The sequence below is a fragment of the Rhineura floridana genome, chromosome 2 (genome assembly GCF_030035675.1).
Source record: "Rhineura floridana isolate rRhiFlo1 chromosome 2, rRhiFlo1.hap2, whole genome shotgun sequence".
Lineage (NCBI taxonomy): Eukaryota > Metazoa > Chordata > Lepidosauria > Squamata > Rhineuridae > Rhineura > Rhineura floridana.
In genome coordinates, this window is record NC_084481.1 from 97,785,026 (window position 1) to 97,805,529 (window position 20,504).

At 42.2% G+C, this 20,504-nt stretch overlaps 1 protein-coding gene across 8 annotated transcripts in view; it reads left to right on the forward strand.

The window, feature by feature from the left end:
• Window positions 1–20,504, forward strand: part of ZDHHC5 (zinc finger DHHC-type palmitoyltransferase 5) — a 72,703-nt gene that overhangs the window by 24,462 nt on the left and 27,737 nt on the right. For 5 of the 8 annotated variants that reach the window (XM_061609663.1, XM_061609665.1, XM_061609667.1 and 2 more), the window contains 2 exons: window positions 17,887–17,981; window positions 18,321–18,435. The exons of the other annotated variants lie outside the window; for them this stretch is intronic. In XM_061609663.1, coding sequence (XP_061465647.1) covers window positions 17,887–17,981; window positions 18,321–18,435 — 210 coding nt within the window. The remainder of the gene's footprint in view (window positions 1–17,886; window positions 17,982–18,320; window positions 18,436–20,504) is intronic. 8 annotated transcript variants of the gene reach the window in all.

Below are 20,504 nucleotides of genomic sequence, written 5' to 3' on the forward strand. Positions count from 1 at the left end.
ATTCAGAGCTAGAGGAAGAATTCTGTAATTGAAATAGATTTTCTTGTTTTGTTTTGAAGAGCTAGCTGCTTGTTGTTTCATAGTAGAGGTATGAGAGTAGGAGTCTCAGACAAATGGAGCTTTGTATAAGCGTAGTCTTTGATTTTGCTGCTTCAACCATTTCAAAATCCTCCAGAGTATTCAGAGGCAGGCTTTTTTTAATTGCAGGGTTGCTTATAAGAACTATGACACTGGCACTTACTGTAAAGCATTTTTTTTTTGGAAAGCAATGAAAATTTCCAGAGGAATAGCCCTGTTAGTCCATTGCAAACACAAGCCTTGTGATGCTGTATAAAGATTAACATATCTAATTCAAGAAAATAAAAGTATCTGAAGAAAAGACAACCTCTAGCTATTGTGTGGTTTTAGATATCTTTCTGCTTTTGAGAAACTGATTCTATGTAAATTGTTCCCCTGTTAACTGGGAGCATGTGCTTATCTTTAGAGAGTTCATAATTATGTGACTCATGTAGATCTTGTATTGCATCCTTACACTTCACCAGCTGTATTTCCTATTGGCTCATCAGTCTCCTGGCCTAGAAATTATATTCCATTTTGATTTATGGCCTCAATTAAGAAAGGCATCAGGTCATGTGAATTGGCTTAAATTAATTAATAGTGATTTTTCTTCTTGATCGCTCTGTTGCGGAGAACCTAAGCTACCCAAGATGAGGAAAATTTCCAATTTCATAAAGACAGTTTAATCACAGTTGAAAAGTTCTGTAGAACTGTAGTTTTGTACTGTGTGGCTTCTAATAGTTCATCATAAACTGTAAATATCTTCCAAATAAGAAGCATATGGCTTTGCAGCTTTGTTATACTTCATACCTATTGATTTCTGTACTAAGAAGAATGTTGAAATATTGGTATAATTCCTAGAGGTTTCATATTGCAACATTTGTATAATAATTTTAATTTTGAAAAAAGCATTTTCTTTTCTTCCACTTACCTAATAAATTTGTACTCAGTGCATGCGGTTCATAGGCAAGTGCTTTGCTATTTGTAACTGTGTTGAGCCCAGTAGCAATGTTAGTAGTAATAATTGGTGAGGAAGAGTGATAGGAGAGAGTGGTAAAGGCCAGAGCTGGCAGAGGGGTAGCAGTGAGGAGGTGCTATCTGTGACACTCTGTGTTCTGTGTTTTGCTGATACATTGCTGCAGTCTATCTTCTTTTCCAGTAACTGGCTTGAATTGCTTTGTGATTGTGGTGACATTTACCAGTCTCTCCAGTCTCTGAGATCTAGATGTCATATATAGTTGAGAATATACTATATTGTGTTGTTTTGAGTTGAATTTGATTATCTGTTAAATTCTGACTTGAATAACAGTGACACATAGCTACTGTTTGGTTCCTGATGGCTCCAGATACTGACAAAGCATCCTAAATGAGTGTGTTCCTACTAGGGCAAACCTGAGCATACAATGCCCTATTATATACATAGGGTTGATATTTGGAAACTACTCCTCTAGAATGAGTTGTTCATTTCTGCCCTCTGCTATGGAAATCCATATGTGAGAGCTCTCTTGGTCCCCCTGGCTGCCTATTCTACTTTGTCGGTTCACTTTATACCTTTGAGCTATTTTCCAAATGAATTTCCTATAATTATATGCCAGTAATGGCCATATAGGATATGTGTGCCATGATAATTTAAGATGATTTCTGGATTTGGTGAGACCGCTGGAGCCTGTGGGGCCACCAAACCCAGAAATCTTCAGGGTTGGTGTAAGGATAAAATGGAGGGGGAGGGGAACCATGTGCACCACCTTGAGCAACTTGGAGGAAAGGGAGGATATAATTATCATATACAAAAACTTTGTTCAGGGGAGTCATGATAGAATTTCTGCTGTCGAATTATGCTATCTTAAATAATTGCCACCTTTTAAACTTAATATGTTGTTTTACAGTTCTTAAACCTTTTGAAGAGAGGGTCACATAGGAACTCCCCCTGCCCAGCAAGCTTGACAAATCCCTGCTCTTCTGGTGAGCTGGGAGACATCCATACAGCTGTGCTATGTTTTGGAGGTATACTAAGTTTCTCTAAAGCATAGCTTATTTGCAGGAATGGTTCTCTGCTCTGTTCTTGAACTTGGAACTGGTGAGATATGTTCATTTGGGGGGAGGAGAATTGTCCCAGACCTTGCAGTTTCAGTTTGGTGTTACTCTGAGCATCTTGAGTAGGGCAATTCAAACATGCCCCTCCCTCCTCCTTGGCTGGAAGTTGTGGATGGATGATGAGGTATTGCCCCTGTCTTTGCATTGTACTATCCAAGTACTTTGCTTCCAAAGTTCAGTGTGATATAACTCCATACATTCTCTTTGGATAAGTTGGAGTGAATGTTTCGGCCTAGTTTCAGCTGTTGATTAAAAGAGCCTTCTAGGTCTAAAGATGTGACTCAGTGTATTTGGCAGGCACGAACAGTTGAGCTTCCAAGAGGCCTGTTATCTACAGTGAAAAACAAGGCTCAGCAGATCATGGGGGATGTCTACAGTCAAGAATACTAGAAGTTGTTTTTCATGATTACTTTGTAAGCAGTTATGTGACACCTCCTCAAAAAACCCAGATCTTATAGACCAGTGGTTCCCAACCTTTATGAGTACAGGGGCCCCTTTGTAAGCTCAAAAAATTTTGTGACCTCCCCCCAGTGATTGTAATTTTAGACTCTGTTAATTGAAAAAATGGTACGTGGCAAAATCACATCTCCAAATACTCTTTCCAGAAAAAGCTCCCTGCAAACAGGGAGGTGTTGCTTTCTTAATGCAAAGGTCCAATCAAATTGGGATCCCCTGACAGTCTGAAGATGCACAGTCCTATCTCCTCACACCAGTGGTTTGCAGTGTTGGGCTAAAATCCAGGTTAGAATCCCCACCCAGCCATGAAGCCCACTAACCTTGGGCCAGGCACAGTCTCTCAGCCTGACCTATCATACAGGGTTGGTGTAAGGATAAAATGGAGGGGGAGGGGAACCATGTGCACCACCTTGAGCAACTTGGAGGAAAGGTAGGATATAAATGCAATAATAATTAAATAAATACATTTCAGCTGCTGTATGTGGACCCCAGCCTCAGCCAACCTGCTGAGCTTTTTAAAAATCATCATCAAGAAGCAACAATGTGGTAGTGGTGGTGATGCTAGATTGTGAAGACAAAAGGGTGGATAGGTTGAGGAGGAGGGTTAGTGCTTGTAGGCCTTGGGATGATCATCAGAACTGATAACTTGGTTAGCGAGCACTTGGGGAATGAGAGTGGAGGAGAAGATCAGCGCACTCTCACACACAAACACACCTGTCCCTCCTGCAAGCATCTGCAGGCATGAATGCATTAGGGCACATGGGAGGGAGGAAACTCTCAACTGTTGCAGCATCTTGGAGAGAGAGGTTGAGGGGGCAGAATGTAGGTGGAAGAAACGGGGGACACTGGTACACACACTTGGCCTCAGATGGAAGGCGAGCAAGTCCTGAGCTTCCTCATTGCTCCTTGGCTCCTTCTGGGCCGCAGGCGAGATCTGGGCAGCCTTGCAAATAAGAACAATTTTTAAAAGGAGGTGGCAGCAAAGCAAGAGTCAAGAAAGGCGGCAGGCAAGCTGGCTGTTAGGAAAGAAGGGGGAAAGCAGACTTTCCTTGCAGCCTTGCTTATTTTGCTTCATCAAAGCCCTCTCCTCTCATTCTGAGTAAGGGCATCATCATCAGTGGCGGTGCAAGAGTCGGGAGTGGGGATAATAATCCCCTCTTCTTCCTGGTAGCACCTTCCTCAGCCTCCTTTGGCATTTGCCATTTGTGGTATAGGCAGATGCCTGCCCTCGGCGCACCTGAAAGACGCTCTGGCACTTCAGCAAAGTCCTCCCCTCTTGTTTGGAGCAAGGGGAAGGTGTCATCTGCAGTGGCAGTGGGGAGCAAACAGTATCCAGGTAGTGAAGACTTTAAAAAAAAAAAATGTTCATTTCTTTACTGTTCATGGCCCCCTCTGGATTACTTTGCGGTCCCCCTGGGGGTCACAGCCCCCAGGTTGGGAACCATTGTTACAGATGAAGAGTTTGATAAAACTTCTTGATGTGTATGCTGTTGCCTGTAAGCATATGTTGATATCTATGTAGTGACTTCCTAGATAACATGAGATTTAGACTTATGAATAGCTTGGACCTGTTTCATTTGTTGAATTTTCCTGGTACTACATCTTTGAAAACATGAAGTTTTTTTGTATTCCCCTGAGTAACTATTCTGTGGGCTAATGGTTGTCACCTTGACTATTGTTTATAGCAAAATCCATAAACAATCTAAAATAGTTAACACCAGGCCTAAGATCACAGAAAATATAGCCAAGTTCCTGGTTGTAGCCATCAAAACTAGGCCACAATTAATGAGAAGGTGAATTCTGAGTCAAAGTAGTTTGTATTTTAACTATTTCAGATTGTTCATTGATTTTGTTATTAAAAGGCACAGTTTGTGTGCATGTACAGTATGTTATCTTTTTTCTCTGCTACGGTTGTCCTGATAACCTATTCTATATTTGATGTAATTTGTTTGTAGACCAAATAAACTAAAACTGGCTGACTGTTGTGTGTGATGATTGTCATTTTAGCTTTCTAACACAAAGGGTTTTCTGTATCTAGTAGTAGCATCAATTTTAAATAGGTTCACAGATAACAACTGACTTATTCATAGTTTTGTAGTGTGAATTGTGCTGTGATGCTAGCTGCATTGCATTTTTAAAATAAAATAGCATTCATTTTGCACAATTGTGTAATTGTTCTCTGATTTGAGTGGGAGACCGTGAACTGTTAGATTAATGCCTTTTAGATCAGGATGCTGGGAAATGTAATACATTCATATTGATACATTACTACTTCTCTCATCCCAGTCAAGGTGGCTTTGAATCCTTGACTTGTTTGCTTTTCTGGATGTAAATCTTACTGCCTCCTGAATTTTGGCAGCTTATGTGCTTGAATTATATAGCTATTTCACTAGCTATGGCTGGTGCACTGTTTATGACCTTTCCTGGATTGAGATAACCATAGTCAGGATAACCTTCCTTTAGTAACTTGCAGGTTACTTTACTGTAATGCATTGTATATAAGAGTCCTGCTGGATCAGGCTAAAGGCCCATCCTGTCCAGCACCCTGTTCTCATAGAGGCCAACCAGAAGCCAAAGTCAACAAGAAGGACCTGAGTGCGACAGCACTCTTCCCACCTGCGATTCACAGCAGCTGGTATTCAGAGGCATAATGCCTGACAGTGGAGGTAGAACATAGCCATCATGGCTAGTAGTCTTAATCTCCATGAATTTGTCTAATTCTCATTTAAAGCCATCAGAGTTGGTGGCTATAGCTACCTCTTGTGGGAGTGAATTCCATAACTATATGTTGTGCGAAGAATTACTTTATTTTGTCTGACCTGAATTTTCCAACATTCATCTTCATTGAATGTCCCCAGGTTCTAGTATTATGATAGGAGAAAAACTTTTCTTCACACCATACTTAATTTATACCCTGTTTTCATGTCCTTACTTGCCTTTTCTCTGACCTAAACAACCCCAAATGTTGTAACCTTTCCTCATAGGGGAGTTGCTCCATCCCTTGGTCATGTTGGTTTGCCCTTTTCCAACTCAACAATATCCTTTTTTGAGATGAGGTGACCAAAACTGTACTCGGTATTCCAAATGCAGTCACACCATAGATTTATATAATGGTATTATGATATGGGCACTTTTATTTTCAATCCCTTTGCTAATGATCCCAACATGGAATTTGCCTTTTTCATAGCTGTTGCATGCTGGATCATCAAGCTATCTTCATCTAGCTATCCACTCTTTTATTTATTAAATTTATTTATTTATTTAATAAATAAATAAAATAAATAAATCCACTCTGATTCCAAGGTCTCATTCCTGGCCAGTCACCACCAGTTCATACTCCATGAATGTGAAATTAGGATTTTTTGCTCCAGTGTGCATCACTTTACACTTACACTGAATTGATTTGCAATTTTACTACCAGTTCACTGTGTTTGAAGGGAACCATTTGGAGCTCTGCATAATATCTCCTTGTTTTAACCACCCTGAACAATTTGGTATCATGGGTAAACCTGGCTATCTCATTGCCCACCCATAACCTTAGATCATTTATGAACAAGTTTAAAAGTGCAAGTACCAATACCAATCCTTGAGGGACTCTACTTTCTGCATCCCTTCATTTGAAGAATTGTCCATTTATTCCTGTTTCTTAACATGTTACTGACCAATAAGGAGGGCTCTTCTCTTATCCCATGACAGCTCAACTTACTCAGGAGTCTTTGGTGATGAACTTTATCAAAAGTGTTTGAAAGTCTAAGTGCACAACATCAGCTGGATCACCTCTATCTATATGCTTGTTGACACTCTCAAAGAACTCTTACAGGATTTAGCTTTGCAGAAGCCATGCTGGTTTGAGACTTGTTCTTCTATATGCTTGGTGATTCTGTCTTTTATAATGCTGCCCACCAGTCTTCCTTGAACAGCCATTAAGCTAACTGCCCTGTAATTTTCAGGATCTCCCCTAAATCCTTTTTTAAAAATTGATGTTACAGTGGCCACTTTCTAGTCCTCAGGTCTTTGTGGTTTAGCAACATATCCCTTAAATTCTTTTTAAGCATCTCTTATTGTTCGCTTGCATTTCTTGTGTTTTCCTTTCAGGGCTGTGGAGTCGGTACACCAAACCTTTGACTCCGACTGTGACTCTATTTTTCTACTGTCCGACTCTGACTCCACCCAAAATTGCTTCTGACTCCACAGCCCTGGAAAGGGCTGTAAATGTCTTTTTAAATTGGAAGCTCTCGTAGGAGCATTTTTATCGCTGCCTGAATATGCGCTGATCTTGGCATCACAGCATTTGTCATCATCTGGGTCCTGTGTCATACATTGACACACAAAATGTTTTCCATCTTGAGTTATGGTGAAATGCTCAATTACAGCTGACTTTATGGGAAGCTTCTTTGACATTTTGAATTTATATTTTAAAAAATATGTCAATCAAAATTTATTTTGAAGTTGGCGTCGGTACATTTCTATCGACTCCGACTCCACCCAAAATTGCTTCCGACTCCAACTCCACAGCCCTGGTTCCTTTTTGTTCTCATCACCTGGACAAGATTTCCATGTTCCAAAGAAAGCCTTCTTGCCTCTAATTACTTCTTTGCCTCTGCTCGTTAACCATATGGGCATCTTCTTGGCTCTGGTAGTACTTTTATTTATCTGTATATGTATTCCAGCTAAGTTTCTAATATTGTCTTAAACATTAAACAAGCATTTGGGGCAATTTCACCTTCTTGACTTTGCTGTTCAACTTTGTTTTTACCAATCTCATTTCTGGGAAGTTCTCTTTTAAATATGACTGGCTTGGATTGGGGGGGGACACTTGTCAGTTTACGTATATTAAGTTTGATAGCACTATGACCACTGTTCCCAGTGGTTCAACCACACTTGCATCAGGTCCTGGACACCACTTAATATTAAGTCCAGGGTTGCTGCCCTTCCAGTTGGTTTCATGGCCTAGGGCACAATCATTTATGGCGTCTAGAAATTTTACTTTTTTGTGACTAGAACACACATGCACCAAGTCCATGTGAGGGTAATTGTAGTATTACCCTAATACTACAGCAGTTCTCTTTTGTATGACTCCATGATTTTATTCTCCATTTCAAGATCACCTGAGCATTTTGGCTGGGATGATAGCACATCCCCAGTGCTGAATTCTATCCAGCATGCCCTTCCCTGTCTTTCTTATAGAGTTTGTATCCAGAGATAAGTACCGCCTGGTTCTGTCCATTCTACCTGGTTTCTATTATGCCCGCTATATTTACGTTGTCCTGTTAGAGCAGCCTTTCCCAACTAGTGGGCCACCAGATGTTGTTGGACCACAATTCCCATCTTTCCTGACCATTGGCAATGCTGGCTGAGGCTGATGGGAGTTGTGGTCCAACAACATCTGGTGGCCCACTAGTTGGGAAAGGCTGTCTTAGAGCCAGCAATCCAGCTCACCCAGCTTGGCCCGGAGGCTTCTATTATTGGTATATGCACTTAACATGCAGTGTCCAAGAGTCTTTGGTATTTGCATTTTAGCTTATGCTGTTTTGGCCTTTTGAATTGTTATTATGTATCCCGAACTCTCATTGCCTTGTTCTGTCCCACTTAAATGATCATACTTTTTGCCTTCATTTTCATTGGGGGAGGGGTGTGCGAAGATTCATTCTAAACCAGATTTTCTTCAGTTCTGGTTGGTTCCCCCCCCCCCCAAAAAAAGGTTAAAAGCTGCTCTGCCAACTTTTTTTTGAGACACCAGCAGTCTGGTTCCATCCTGGCTCAAGTGAAGCATGTCCCAAAATGTTTCCCAGTCTCTAACAAATCCAGACCCCCTCCTTCTGACACCACCATCTCATCCACACATTTAGACTACACAGCTGTACTGTTTAGGTGGCCCTGTGCATGGAACCAGTACCATATAAGAGAAAGCTACATTGAAGGTTCTGGACCTCAACATGCTAATCCTACCTTGCAACTTAAATTTCACTTCCAGAACCTTCTTATTTATTTATTTGTGACTTCTTTCCAAAATGAAACTCAAAATGATTAATTACTACATTTCCCCATGACATTGGTGCCACCATACACCACAACCACTGATTCCTTCCCAGCATTATCTACCATACTATACAGATAATGGGTGACATCTGCAACCTTTGCACCAGGCAGGTAATTCACCCTGTGGTCTGCACAGCCATCACACACCTAGCTATTTATGTTCCTAATGATTTAATCGCCTAGTACCTGGATCCCTCAGCATGAGAGGATAACTGCTGAACCCCCAAGGAATGACCCCTTCTAAGGAATCATTTCCCTGTTTCTCAGAGTGATGCCCTCCTTTACTGAGATCCTAATTTTTTTTTGACAGCAGGGGAGCAGCCATGTGGGAAGAGACAGCTATCAGGTCTGTGAAGGCCTTGTCTACCAATCTCTCAACTTCTCCAGGTCAGCCATTTTGGCCTCAGGGGACAAACTTAAGAATGTGAGAACCTAAGAAGAGCCTAAGAATTGGCTTAATGTGTCATGTAAACCAGGCCATTGAAGGTACAACAGCAAATCACTCTGGAGAGCAAAAGAAATTGGGGTGGGTGTCTAAGGAGCTTTCTGAGGTTGGAATTAAATAGGACATGTATAAGAAATGGAAGGAGGGGCAGTCCGACAAGGACAAATGAGTAGATAAAGCTTATAGGGAGAGTGTCAGATGCGGTAATGCTCAATATGAACTAAGGTTTGTATTTTTGGCTGTGTTCAGAGCAAAAAGAAGAACAAGGAAATGATAGGTCCTCTATGAGGAGAAGGTGGAGAAATGTCAGGTAAGAGAAGGCAGAACTGCTCAACTCCTACATACTCTTGTGGGAGAAGACAGAGGCAAACTGCTCAACTGGCCAAAACAGAAATTAGTTCAGATCTTCAGGGCCTGACAAACTGTGTCCTAGAGTACTACAGAACTTGCAGGTATAATCTTGGAGGCTCTGTCTGACTGTGAAAATTCTTGGAGAACTGTAAGACTTGAGGGAGGCAAATTTTGGTCTGATCCTCCAGCGCTCTTCTTATGGTACCTGGTTCTTATGTTTTTGTGATATGTTCTGATGTTGTAGTTGCCAACAAGTTCCAGGTACTCTTGAAGGAGACGGATTTTCTAAATCAGTTTTAATCAGAATGCAGGCCTGGTTTTGGTACAGAAACTGCCTTGGTCACCCTGTGTGGTGACCTGTGTTGGGAGAGAGATGAGGAGTGTGACTCTGTTGATCCTCCTTGATCTTTCAGCGGCTTTCAGTACCATCAGCAGTGTTATCCTTTTGGGACAACTGCCTGAGTTGGGTCTTGGGGACACCTCATTGCGGGGGTTCCATTCCTGCTTGAATGGCTGGCTCCAGAATGTGGTTCCTGAAGGGTGTTACTTGGCTGTGTGGGTTCTCCAGTATGGGGTCCCATAGGGGTTGGTTCAGTCCCCCATGTTTAACATCTACATGAAACCACTGAGTGGGGCAATACAGAGTTTTGGAGTGCATTGTCATCAGTATGCTGATGACATGCGGCTCTGTTTCTCCTTTTCATCTGCAAGTGAGGCAGTGGATGTGCTGAATCAGTGCTTGGTTGCAATAATAGACTGGCTGAAGGCCAATAAACTGTAGCTTAATCCAGACAAGACTGAGATACTGTTGGTGGATGGTTCCTTTGACCAGCTGACTGGCGAGTGGCCTGCTCTAGATGGGGTCACCCTCGCTGTGAAGGAGTGGGTTCTTAATTTAAGGGTTTTCCTTGATCCATTGCTGCTGCTTGAGGCACAGGTTGCCTCAGTGGTGCAGAGTGGCTTCCACCAGCTTAGGCTAGTGACCCAATTGCAACCCTATCTGGACAGGGATAACTTGGCTACAGTAATCTTTGCTCTGGTAACTTCAGGGTTGGATCATTGAGGTGTGTTCTGCATGTGGCTGCTCTTGAAAAATGTTTGGAACCTTCAGTTGGTGTAGAATGTGGCTGCCCAATTGTTTATGGGTTCAAGGTTGTTCCAACTACTTTGGCTGCCTGTATGCTTCTGAGCCCAATTCAAAGTGCTGGTTTTGACCTATAAAGCTCTCTGCAGCTGAGGACCCAGTATCTTCTGCAATGCCTGTACTGATATAAGAACATAAGAAGAGCCTGCTGGATCAGGCCAATGGCCCACCTAGTCCAGCATCCTGTTCTCACAATGGCCAACCCAGGTGCCCATGAGAAACCTGCAAGCAGGACTTGAGTGCAAAGAGCACTCTCCTGTGGTTTCCAGCAACTGGTATTTGGAAGAATACTACCTCCACCTATGGAAGCAGAGCACAGCCATCATGGCTTGTAGCCATTGATAGCTTTTTCATCCATTAATTTGGCTAATCCTCTTTTAAATCCATCCAAGTTGGTGGCCATAACCTCCTCTTGTGGGAGCGGATTCCATAGTTTTAACTATGCACTCCATGAAGAATTACTTTCTTTTGTCTGTCCTGAATTTTCCAACATTCATCTTCATTGGATGTTCCCAGATTCTAGTATTATGAGAGAGAGAAAATTTTCTCCACACCATACTTAATTTATACACTTTTTTCATGTCTCCTCTTACTTGCCTTTAAACAACCCCAAATGTAACCTTTCCATATAGGGGAGTTGCACCATCCCCTTGGTCATGTTGGTTTCCTGGTGACAAAGCTTTTATGAGGCAAAGTTGAAGGAATTAAGAAATTATTGAGAGGCAATTTGTTAATAGCTGTCACATAGGTGGAAAAAGTTATCTTGCTCTGGAGAGCAGGACCTAAACCAGTAGGTGCAATTTTAGAGAAAAGGAATTTAGATTAAACGTTCAGAAGAACTTCCTAACAGGATGAGCTCTTTGACACTAGCACAGGCTTCTTGGAAGGTAGTGGATAACTGGAAGTAGCTTACTTTACGAGGTGGGGCCTTGGGCTTCTGAGACCTATCTGAAATCTCCCAGCTACTTATTTTTTTAATTTATTTACCACTTTATTGGTGCTCCCATCGCAGCAGGTGGACTCATGGGGCCCAGTTGATGCCATCACTCTCAGAGCAGATGGTCCTTCTCTTTCTCCTCACAGGGCAGATTAAAATAATGATGTCTATGAGAAGGGGTGAGGGGCCAGGCTCGGCTAGTAAGAGCAGCACCGAGAAGACAGTTCCTTATTACTATACACCTATTTTTTAAGTGTACATCTAAATGTAAATTGTGATTATGATTTTCCTGGACTGCCTTCAAGTCAATTCTGACTTATGGCAACCCTATGAATAGGGTTTTCATGGTAAGCAGTATTCAAGGGGGGGGGTTACCATTGCCTTCCTCTGAGGCTGAGAGGCAGTGACTGGCCCAAGGTCACCCAGTGAGCTTCATGGCTGTTTGGGGATTTGAACCCTGGTCTCCCAGGCCATAGTCCAACACCTTAACCACTACACCACACTGGCTCTCATTATGATTATGATAGGTGTTTTAAAACACTAATAGTACTGGTACACTTATCTGATCTGGGAATGGGTATAGCTCCCTACTGAATGTACATTTGGGGACAAACTTGGGATTGTTGCTGTGTAACATATGAAAGTCCTCAGATCCTGAAACGGATAGCATTGGATCTTGTTCCAATAGCAGCAGAATTTTTTTCTAGTTGTTACAGAAACTATAACAAATCTGAATGCTCATTTCTGTAACTAAAATGTAGAAGAAATTACTCTTGGAATGTTGTAACAAGCAAGATTTTGATACTTTTGATAATTCCCATGTCCTACACCAGTGATTCTCAACCTGGGGGCTGCAGCCCCCCAGGGGGCTATGAAACAATAAAGAGGGGGTCAGAATTTTTTAAAAAGGAACCTCAAATAATGGTAAGCCATGGATGGAGCGTTGGCTCTACCCCTTTTCTATCTCTGTGGTGATCACCCCGCCGCCAGCGCCGTAACCTTTCCCACCCATGATAATGACTATCTCATGAAGCTCCCATTGTCTCCTTCCTCAGCACGGGATGAGCTCACCCTTCCCACCTAAATCCACGTAAGGGGCATGTTGTTGCAGAGCGGAAGTAACACAATTGGCTGTGAGGCAGCTGGAGCTCCGCTGTTGCTGTGTCTTTTTCTGGTCGCCCCAGCCCGGCTCCTTAGCTGCCTTTCCCTCCTTTCTCCCTGACTTGGGTCCTCTTCTTTCTTCCCTTCCTTCTTCCTCCCTCCCCCCCCCCCCACTTCCAGCCCTGCTTGCCTGCCATGTCGGTGCCTGGAGGAGCCAGTGGCAAGTTTGGCAACCTGCTGCACAAGTTCAGGTTGGTTTTCCTCAGAGAGCAGAGCAGTGAGCGTAGGGCTAGGGCTAGGGCTGGGGCGGGCTGCAGGTGAGGGCATGGAGGGGGGGAGGTCATTGGAGCAACAGGAAGCTACACCAAGGCAGGATTACTCCTGACCCTTTGGGTGAGTTAGTACGGAGTGGTGGTAGTGTTATGCTGTCAAATGTATATGGTGACTCTCAGAATTATATAAGCAAAATTAGGTAAGATACCTCCCCCCCCCAAGTAAACGCCTGTGTAAAATCTCATGCCCACAAATAGGATTTAAGGTACCCTATATTTCCTGAGTGGGCAGCAGATGAGGCTCTCTCGCTCTCGCTCTGTTTTCATTCTAGGGAATTGTGTGAGAAATCCTTAAACAAGTTCAAAACTAAAGGTGCTGCAGCTGCACTTTAGTTAAGTGTGCTAAACGCTTCTCTTCCCCAGTCCCAGACATAATGCTGCTGCACCACTACCTACTACCTGCCCTCCTCCTGAGCTAGATGGTTTGGGCTGAATGGGAAGGTGTGCACTGCAAGCTCTCTTGAATAGGAGTGATTCAGCTTGCGTGCATAGTGGCTGCACAGCTTAAAATTACTCAACATGCATTCTATATCTGGTAATTTTCTGCCAGGCAGCCACTACACATGCAATCTGGATCACTCCCATTCTAGAGTGCCTACACTGCACACCTTCCCACCAAACATGGCATGCAGGAGGAAGCCAGCCCAGATTGAAAACAGCACCAGCCTTCTCATTAACTCAGTTATACCATGAATGTATGAGCCTGATTTTAAGAACCTGTCAACACTTAATCATTTGATCACCTGGACACTCTTGGGCTGCAATTACACTGTACATTTATTCCATTATTATTCCACTTGAAACAGTCATGGTTTCTCCCAAAGTATGCTTGGAAGTGTAATTTCTTAAGGGTGCTGAGAGTTGTTACGAGACCCTTGTTCCCTCCCAGATCTACAATCCCAGAGTTTCCTGGGAAGAGGGTTGGAACTGTAAACCACTCAGGGAATTGTATCTCTCTGAGGAGAACAGGAACCTACTAACTACTCTCAGTAACCTTCACAAACTACACTTCCCAGGCTTCTTTGGGGAAAGCTATGAGTATTTAAAGTGGAATAATAGCAGAATAAATGCATGGTGTGAACGTGGCCTGGGTTCACTCTTCTTCACATTGTGGGTTTCAGAAGTAATTATCTGAGCAGATTCATTTGGGGAGGGACCTGTTCTGGAGTCCGTGTGTGTGTGCGTGTGTGCGCTCGTGCATGGGGGTGGGAGTCCCTGGGGGTGGATGTGTGATTTTTGGGAACTCCTGCGTGTGTGTGTATGGAGTGTGTGTGAGAGTGTGTGTGTATGGGGTTGGTGCGTGAAGTCCCTAGTTACCCAGTAAGTTGACTATCCTTCAAAATTTGTTAGTTATTATTTATATTCTGTAATCTGCCCTGGAACTTTCTGGTGAAGGGGAGATAATAAATATCATTATCATATTTGTGTTGAGATGAACAAAAAATGACATTACTTAACACTTCATTATGTATTTTTTCAACTAACAGACTAAAATTACAACAATTAGCATGTGGGGGTCACAAAACGTTTTAATAATAATAATAAATAATTTAATTTTTGTGTTGCCTATCTGGCCGAAGCCACTCTGGGTGACGTACACATTAAAATGCAGTAAAATACAATATAATACAAAATAAAATACAATGCAGTCAACACTAATGTAGCAGTATAAAACCATGTAGGGCAATCAATAACAATTATAAAACAATCACAGAAAAATTAGCCCACCCCGGAGATCCCAAAGGCCTGTCCAAAGAGCCAAGTTTTCAAGGCTCGGTGAAATGTATCCAGGGAAGGGGCATGGCGAAGATCGAACGGGAGGGAGTTCCAGAGAGTGGGGGCCGCCACTGAAAATGCCCTCTCTCTAGTCCCCACCAACCTAGCTGTTTTTGTTTTGAGTTTACAAAGGGGCTCCCATACTCACAAACGTTGGGAACCACTGTCCTATACCACTTACTATTAAAAGTATCCATAGGTGAACTTGTGGGTGTGTAGGGGGAGTTTTCTGCTTATAGACATTGGATTATGGTCATTGCAGGATTTACCTGTACTGGTTATCAGTGACTTAACCTGTATACAGCATATGGAAAATAGTCCATAAAAAAATCTAATCCACGTAATTAATGAAACTGCTGGACAAAAGTTGTACATCATGCAGTGCAAATAGATACAAGCTCTTGAATACAGTACAGTTTCATTAATGACAGCATTTCACTATTTCAGAGCTAAGATTATGCAATTGGCCTGATATGCTTTAATGTCTTACAAGCATCTCTTATCGCAAAGGAGAGATGGTCCCACCCAGCATATAGGAAAATCTACTTTCTTTTGTTGCTGATTTGCCTTCCAAACATCATTTAGCAATATCATGCGACCAGGATGTATGAAACTTAAATACTAAAAACATAAATGTTGTACTATCAGAACCAGGGCTGTGGAGTCGGAGTCTGGAGCAATTTTGGGTGGAGTTGGAGTCGGTAGAAATGTTCCGACTCCGGCTTCAAAAGAAATTTTGATTGACAAATTTTTTAAAATATAAATTCAAAATGTCAAAGAAGCTTCCCATGAAGTCAGCTGTGTTTGAGCATTTCACCTTAACTCAGGATGGAAAACATTTTGCTTGTCACTGTATGCAGGACCCAGATGAAGACAAATGCTGTGATGCCAAGATCAGCGCATATTCAGGCAGCAATAAAAATGCTCCTACGAGAGCTTCCAATTTAAAAAGACATCTACAGCCCTTTCCAGGGCTGTGGAGTCAGAAGCAATTTTGGGTGGAGTCAGAGTGGGACAGTAGAAAAATAGAGGATTTGAAGTCGAAGGTTTGGCGTACCGACTTCATAGCCCTGATCAGAACTTCTCCAGAGCTTGCTCAGACGGTGCTACATATTGGCCCAACCGTACCATGTACCTTCATTGTGTTCATTAGGCTGCCTGCTTATAAAACAGTAGAATGGTCCCTACATTATATATTACCCACTCTTTATCTAGATATTAGATCCCAAAGCAGCTCCCAAAACGAACATCTAGTAAAAAAGGTAAATAGTTTCAGGTGGCAGAAACACTTGCTAAGGGGTTTCTCCAGATGTCCTCAAGGCATGTGAGGAGGTGATCCTCAAAATAAAGAGCATATCTGGACTAACAGGTATATTTGCTTGCAAACATCTCCAGAGTGATGGTGGAGGACAGCTGCTCCATTTTAATCTTCTTAACACCAGTAATTGGATAGTATACATGATATAGCTGCCTTTCTGTTGTGGGCTATACAACAGAAGCTAGAAAATTGTTGCAAATTCCTTAGTACTAGCTTTGCACATCCAGGATGGTCCCACCCAGCATATAGGTATCTGTTTTCCTTTCTTCTTTGCATACTCTGATATTCTAATGGTACACCCTTCATTTTAATGGTAGAGGAATTATAATAAGAGACAGGGCATTAATTTGAACAGAATTGCTGAAGTTCAAGCAAAAGAATGGCATTTGTGCATGGTGGACAGGATGTGTAAAGAGACATGAAAGACAAGGACTTGAGCAAGCATGGAAACTGGAGTTAGCGAGACAATTTACTTAAACATCTTGCACCACTCATATCTCTTTCCAACTAGATGGCTGCAATCCTAGTGCAAACTACAGAACATTTCCCTTTAATACAGAAGCTGGTAGATCCTGATTAGAACAGGATTAAGGACACATGTACATAGTTGTCTTAAATTTGGGATTTTAATGCACAGTTCTGGAAGCACCATTTAAGATGGTTGGTGAGATGGGCACTGAGCAAATAATCACTCGGTAAAACATACACTGTTTAGATAGTTTCGGTTTCCTGCTTCTTGTATGGATAAGCATATTTTTCACATTCTGTTTTGTTGTCCAGGTGTACAGGGTAGTTGAAGAATTATTCTGTGATCTACCAGAACAAAATAGTTTTTGAGGCACCCACAAGGGACTTCTAGGAAATTAAATGTCAGAGGTGGCAAAGTAGCTTTTTAAACTCCTAGATATGAGAAGTGAGAGGGAGACAGTAATTTGGCAGAAATACACTAATTATGACTGGCATAATCAGAAACACCATGTAGGTATCCAGTTCCTTCAGATGAGGGGCTATATTCTGTTATTTTTTGGTTAGCTGTCTCTGAAACAGCCAAACTAAGCCTAGAACTTCACTAATGTATAGCTTGAGGCCTAAAAAGGTTCACTAATGGATGTAGAGTTATGAATAAGTCACCTCTTTTCCCCTCTCAGCTGCAGCAGGGAAAATATAAAAGTAGGTTGGGCATGCCTGTGTCATTAGGTGTTTGGGAGGAATTCTGTCCTAGATCTCTTCTGTAGGGAGAAAGTTATAAAATAAATTGGGTTAATTATTGGGATAGGTCTTCAGAGTTACTGCCTAAATACCTCTTTAAACATTACATCCTCCGGCAAGGTGGAGCCTCCAGCACCTGCCTGTCTACTTGGAACACTTTGGCCACCATTTATTTTGTCATCATCCTTTTTTCTCTGTTCCCTCATTTTCTTTAATTTTTCCATGGCAGAAGGCTTTATCGTTAAAATATAGGTATATGGAGTAATTCCTTCTGAATGCTGGGTAAAAGACCAATCTTTCCCAGCTTTTAGATGCCTGGCCTGTGATGTATCTACATGATGCTGATTACATAATACATACTGTCTCCTATCATATCCACCTCAGACTTGCTTTTGAAAACAGTTTGTTCTCCATGGTTTTGTCTGGTGTTAAGACTGTTTTCTGTGAACATCTTGAATGTTAGTGGCCTTAGAATGTATGCACATCTAATAATTTGGATGTTTCATTTATCTATATATCACTGTGATACCTGGAATAAAAGGGGTAAAGCTAAATGTCACATGTTACTCTAGTGTTATGGGACAAAAGGCTCCATGAATTAATTCAAGTGTGCTGTTTTCTTTCTAGATACTTAGCAAATTATCATCTTCCTGGCTTTGTTATGTGTCTGCATTGCCTGATATTGTCGTTCAGAATACACGGACAGTGTCTCCCTGCCTCTGGTAACCACCCCAGCATTCTTTTAATGATTAGCAGGCCTGGTGCCAGTAGGCACTGTTTGTTGAGTCAGTTTTTAGCTGCTGCTATAGCCTCTTTTTGCCCTTTATTAGAAATTAAGTCTGTGTTTCCACTGACCCACAAATGAAGGGTTGAAATGCCTTTTCCTTGTGGATATTTTGATAATGAGGAAGAGAGGGAGAATATATTGGGGAGGGATGCTTCACCCTTCATGGATAATCTAATATGTGCCCTTTAGATCCCTTAGTGGGCTCTGAGCATGCTGTCAGTTGGTTTGTTCATAATGTCATTTTGTAGAGGTAGACTTGCATTTCTTTCCCCAGCTATTTGCTTCTGCTGCCTAAATCCATCTATCACAGACCACTCTGACTGCAGAAAGAGGGACAGATGCTGCCCTAAATCTATGAGATTAAACTCCCAGCAACAAAGCAGATTAAGGTATTACACCAACGTCTTCAAGGGGGAAGCCCACTGGGTCCTGAGCCCAGACTTTTCCATGGAAATAATTCTTCGGTATAATAATCTTGTTGGTGGATGCTGATTTCATTCACCAATCTCCTAGATTCTGCCAGTGTTCCCTTGTGTATTAGTCATACAAATGAGGTACCTTGTCCTGACAGTATTGACCTGCATTGTCCCCTAAACAAATGGAATTATCTAACATAGGTCTGGCTTCTGTCCCAACACACAGTTGAATGTGATTTTTAAAAATTATTGTTTGGAGAGTTTGTGGTTAAGGCCCAGCATTGTAATTAACATCTGTTCTGAGCAGCACGTAGATAAACTGGCCAGCTGAAGTGCATGGTTGCATAGATGCAAATGTGACAGCCCTTCTCCCATTCCCATCACTGATTATGCCCACACACCTTGCATTAAGCCAATCCACACTGTGGCAAGTAATAGTCACACTATTGCTCTCACTTTGCCTATTGTGTCCAGGTGCTGCATACTGCCATATTGCCTGTTCCTTACCTTGACATCCCTCATGGTACTATAGGAAATGCAAGAGGCCAAAGGAACACATTGGTGGGTTCATGGTTATTTGGAAAGATTGTGTGGATACCCAAAGTGGCTAGTGGGGTGTGGACTAATAAGTTGCCAAATGTGGATGAGCACATGGACTAAGTTGCCACATATTGATGGTACATGGCAATATGCCATTATTTGGCACACTTGACTTATAACAAATATTCTCTGCCCTTCTATTGTAGTCACAATGCTCAAGACAGTTTGCAACAGCTTAAAAACCTTGCATGAACATTAACTAATACCACAATAAGTACCAGGATGTAAAACCTTCCTAAACACCATGATTAGCCTCGCTGCTGCATTCTGGGCTAGCTAAATTTTCCAGAGATTTTTCACAGGCATTCCAAGTAGAGCACAATGTAGTAATCCAGCGAGACATGTTTCATCTTGGCCAGGTTTGACCTTCCTTTCATCCACCCTGATCCAAGAGTAATGAAGGAGATGCTGGGCCCAGAACGTACTGTCATGGCAGGCCTATCCTGTGGGCACCACTATTCTTGGCCAAATTGGCTTGTACAAGGTGCAAGCCAGCCTTTGCTGTGTTGTCAGCAATGGCAGTTGTTGCCAACAAAGACATAAGTTGGTCATGTCTACCAGCCTCTGTCCCTAATAACCTATCAGGCCATCCAATATCCAAGGGAGCATGTTACAGAACACACACCGATAGTTCTCTAGTGATCCAACATGGCTTGATATTCCTTCCCCAGTGTCCAACCCTGATTTGAAGTTATTCTGCTTCCCTCAGTCAGTGCTCCATCAGAAGCCCAAGTTAGGAATAGACTGTGTTATTTGAAGGACCTGTTACATTGATTAAAAACCTCAGCTCTGGCCTGTCACTATGGTTGATTTATGGTTATTTCTAGCATTTTTTACTTTAAGCTGCCTTGTGAGGACTTGCCTTAAAAGACAGGGTAGAAATATATTAAATCCAAAGAAGTTGAAGGAGACCATCTTTCATGGAGCCATCTGGATTGCCACGGTCAGTTTGGGATCAACTTGAGCATGTAGCTATCAGGGCTGTGGAGTCGGTATGCCAGACCTTCGACTCCGACTCCTCTATTTTTCTACTGTCCGACTCCTTCATAAATGGCAAATGTATATTAACTAGTAATAACAAATTTACTATAGTAAAATGGTAGCACAAGGCATTTAATCACCACCACGTGAATCCAGAGTGTGGAAAAGTTACTTTTTAAAACTACAACTCCCATCAGCCCCAGGGATTGGGCTCGTGGGAGTTGTAGTTCAAAAAAGTAACTTTTCCAAGCTCTGGATTCACGTGGTGGTGATGAAATGCCTTGTGCTACCATTTTACTACAGCAAATTTGTTATTACTAGTTAATATACATTTGCCATGTATGAAGGAGTCGGAGTCGGTACATTTCTACCGACTCTGACTCCGACTCCACCCAAAATTGCTTCCAACTCCAATAACTCTGGATGCTTTCCTGAGTCCTGGCTCGAATCCATAGTTATCC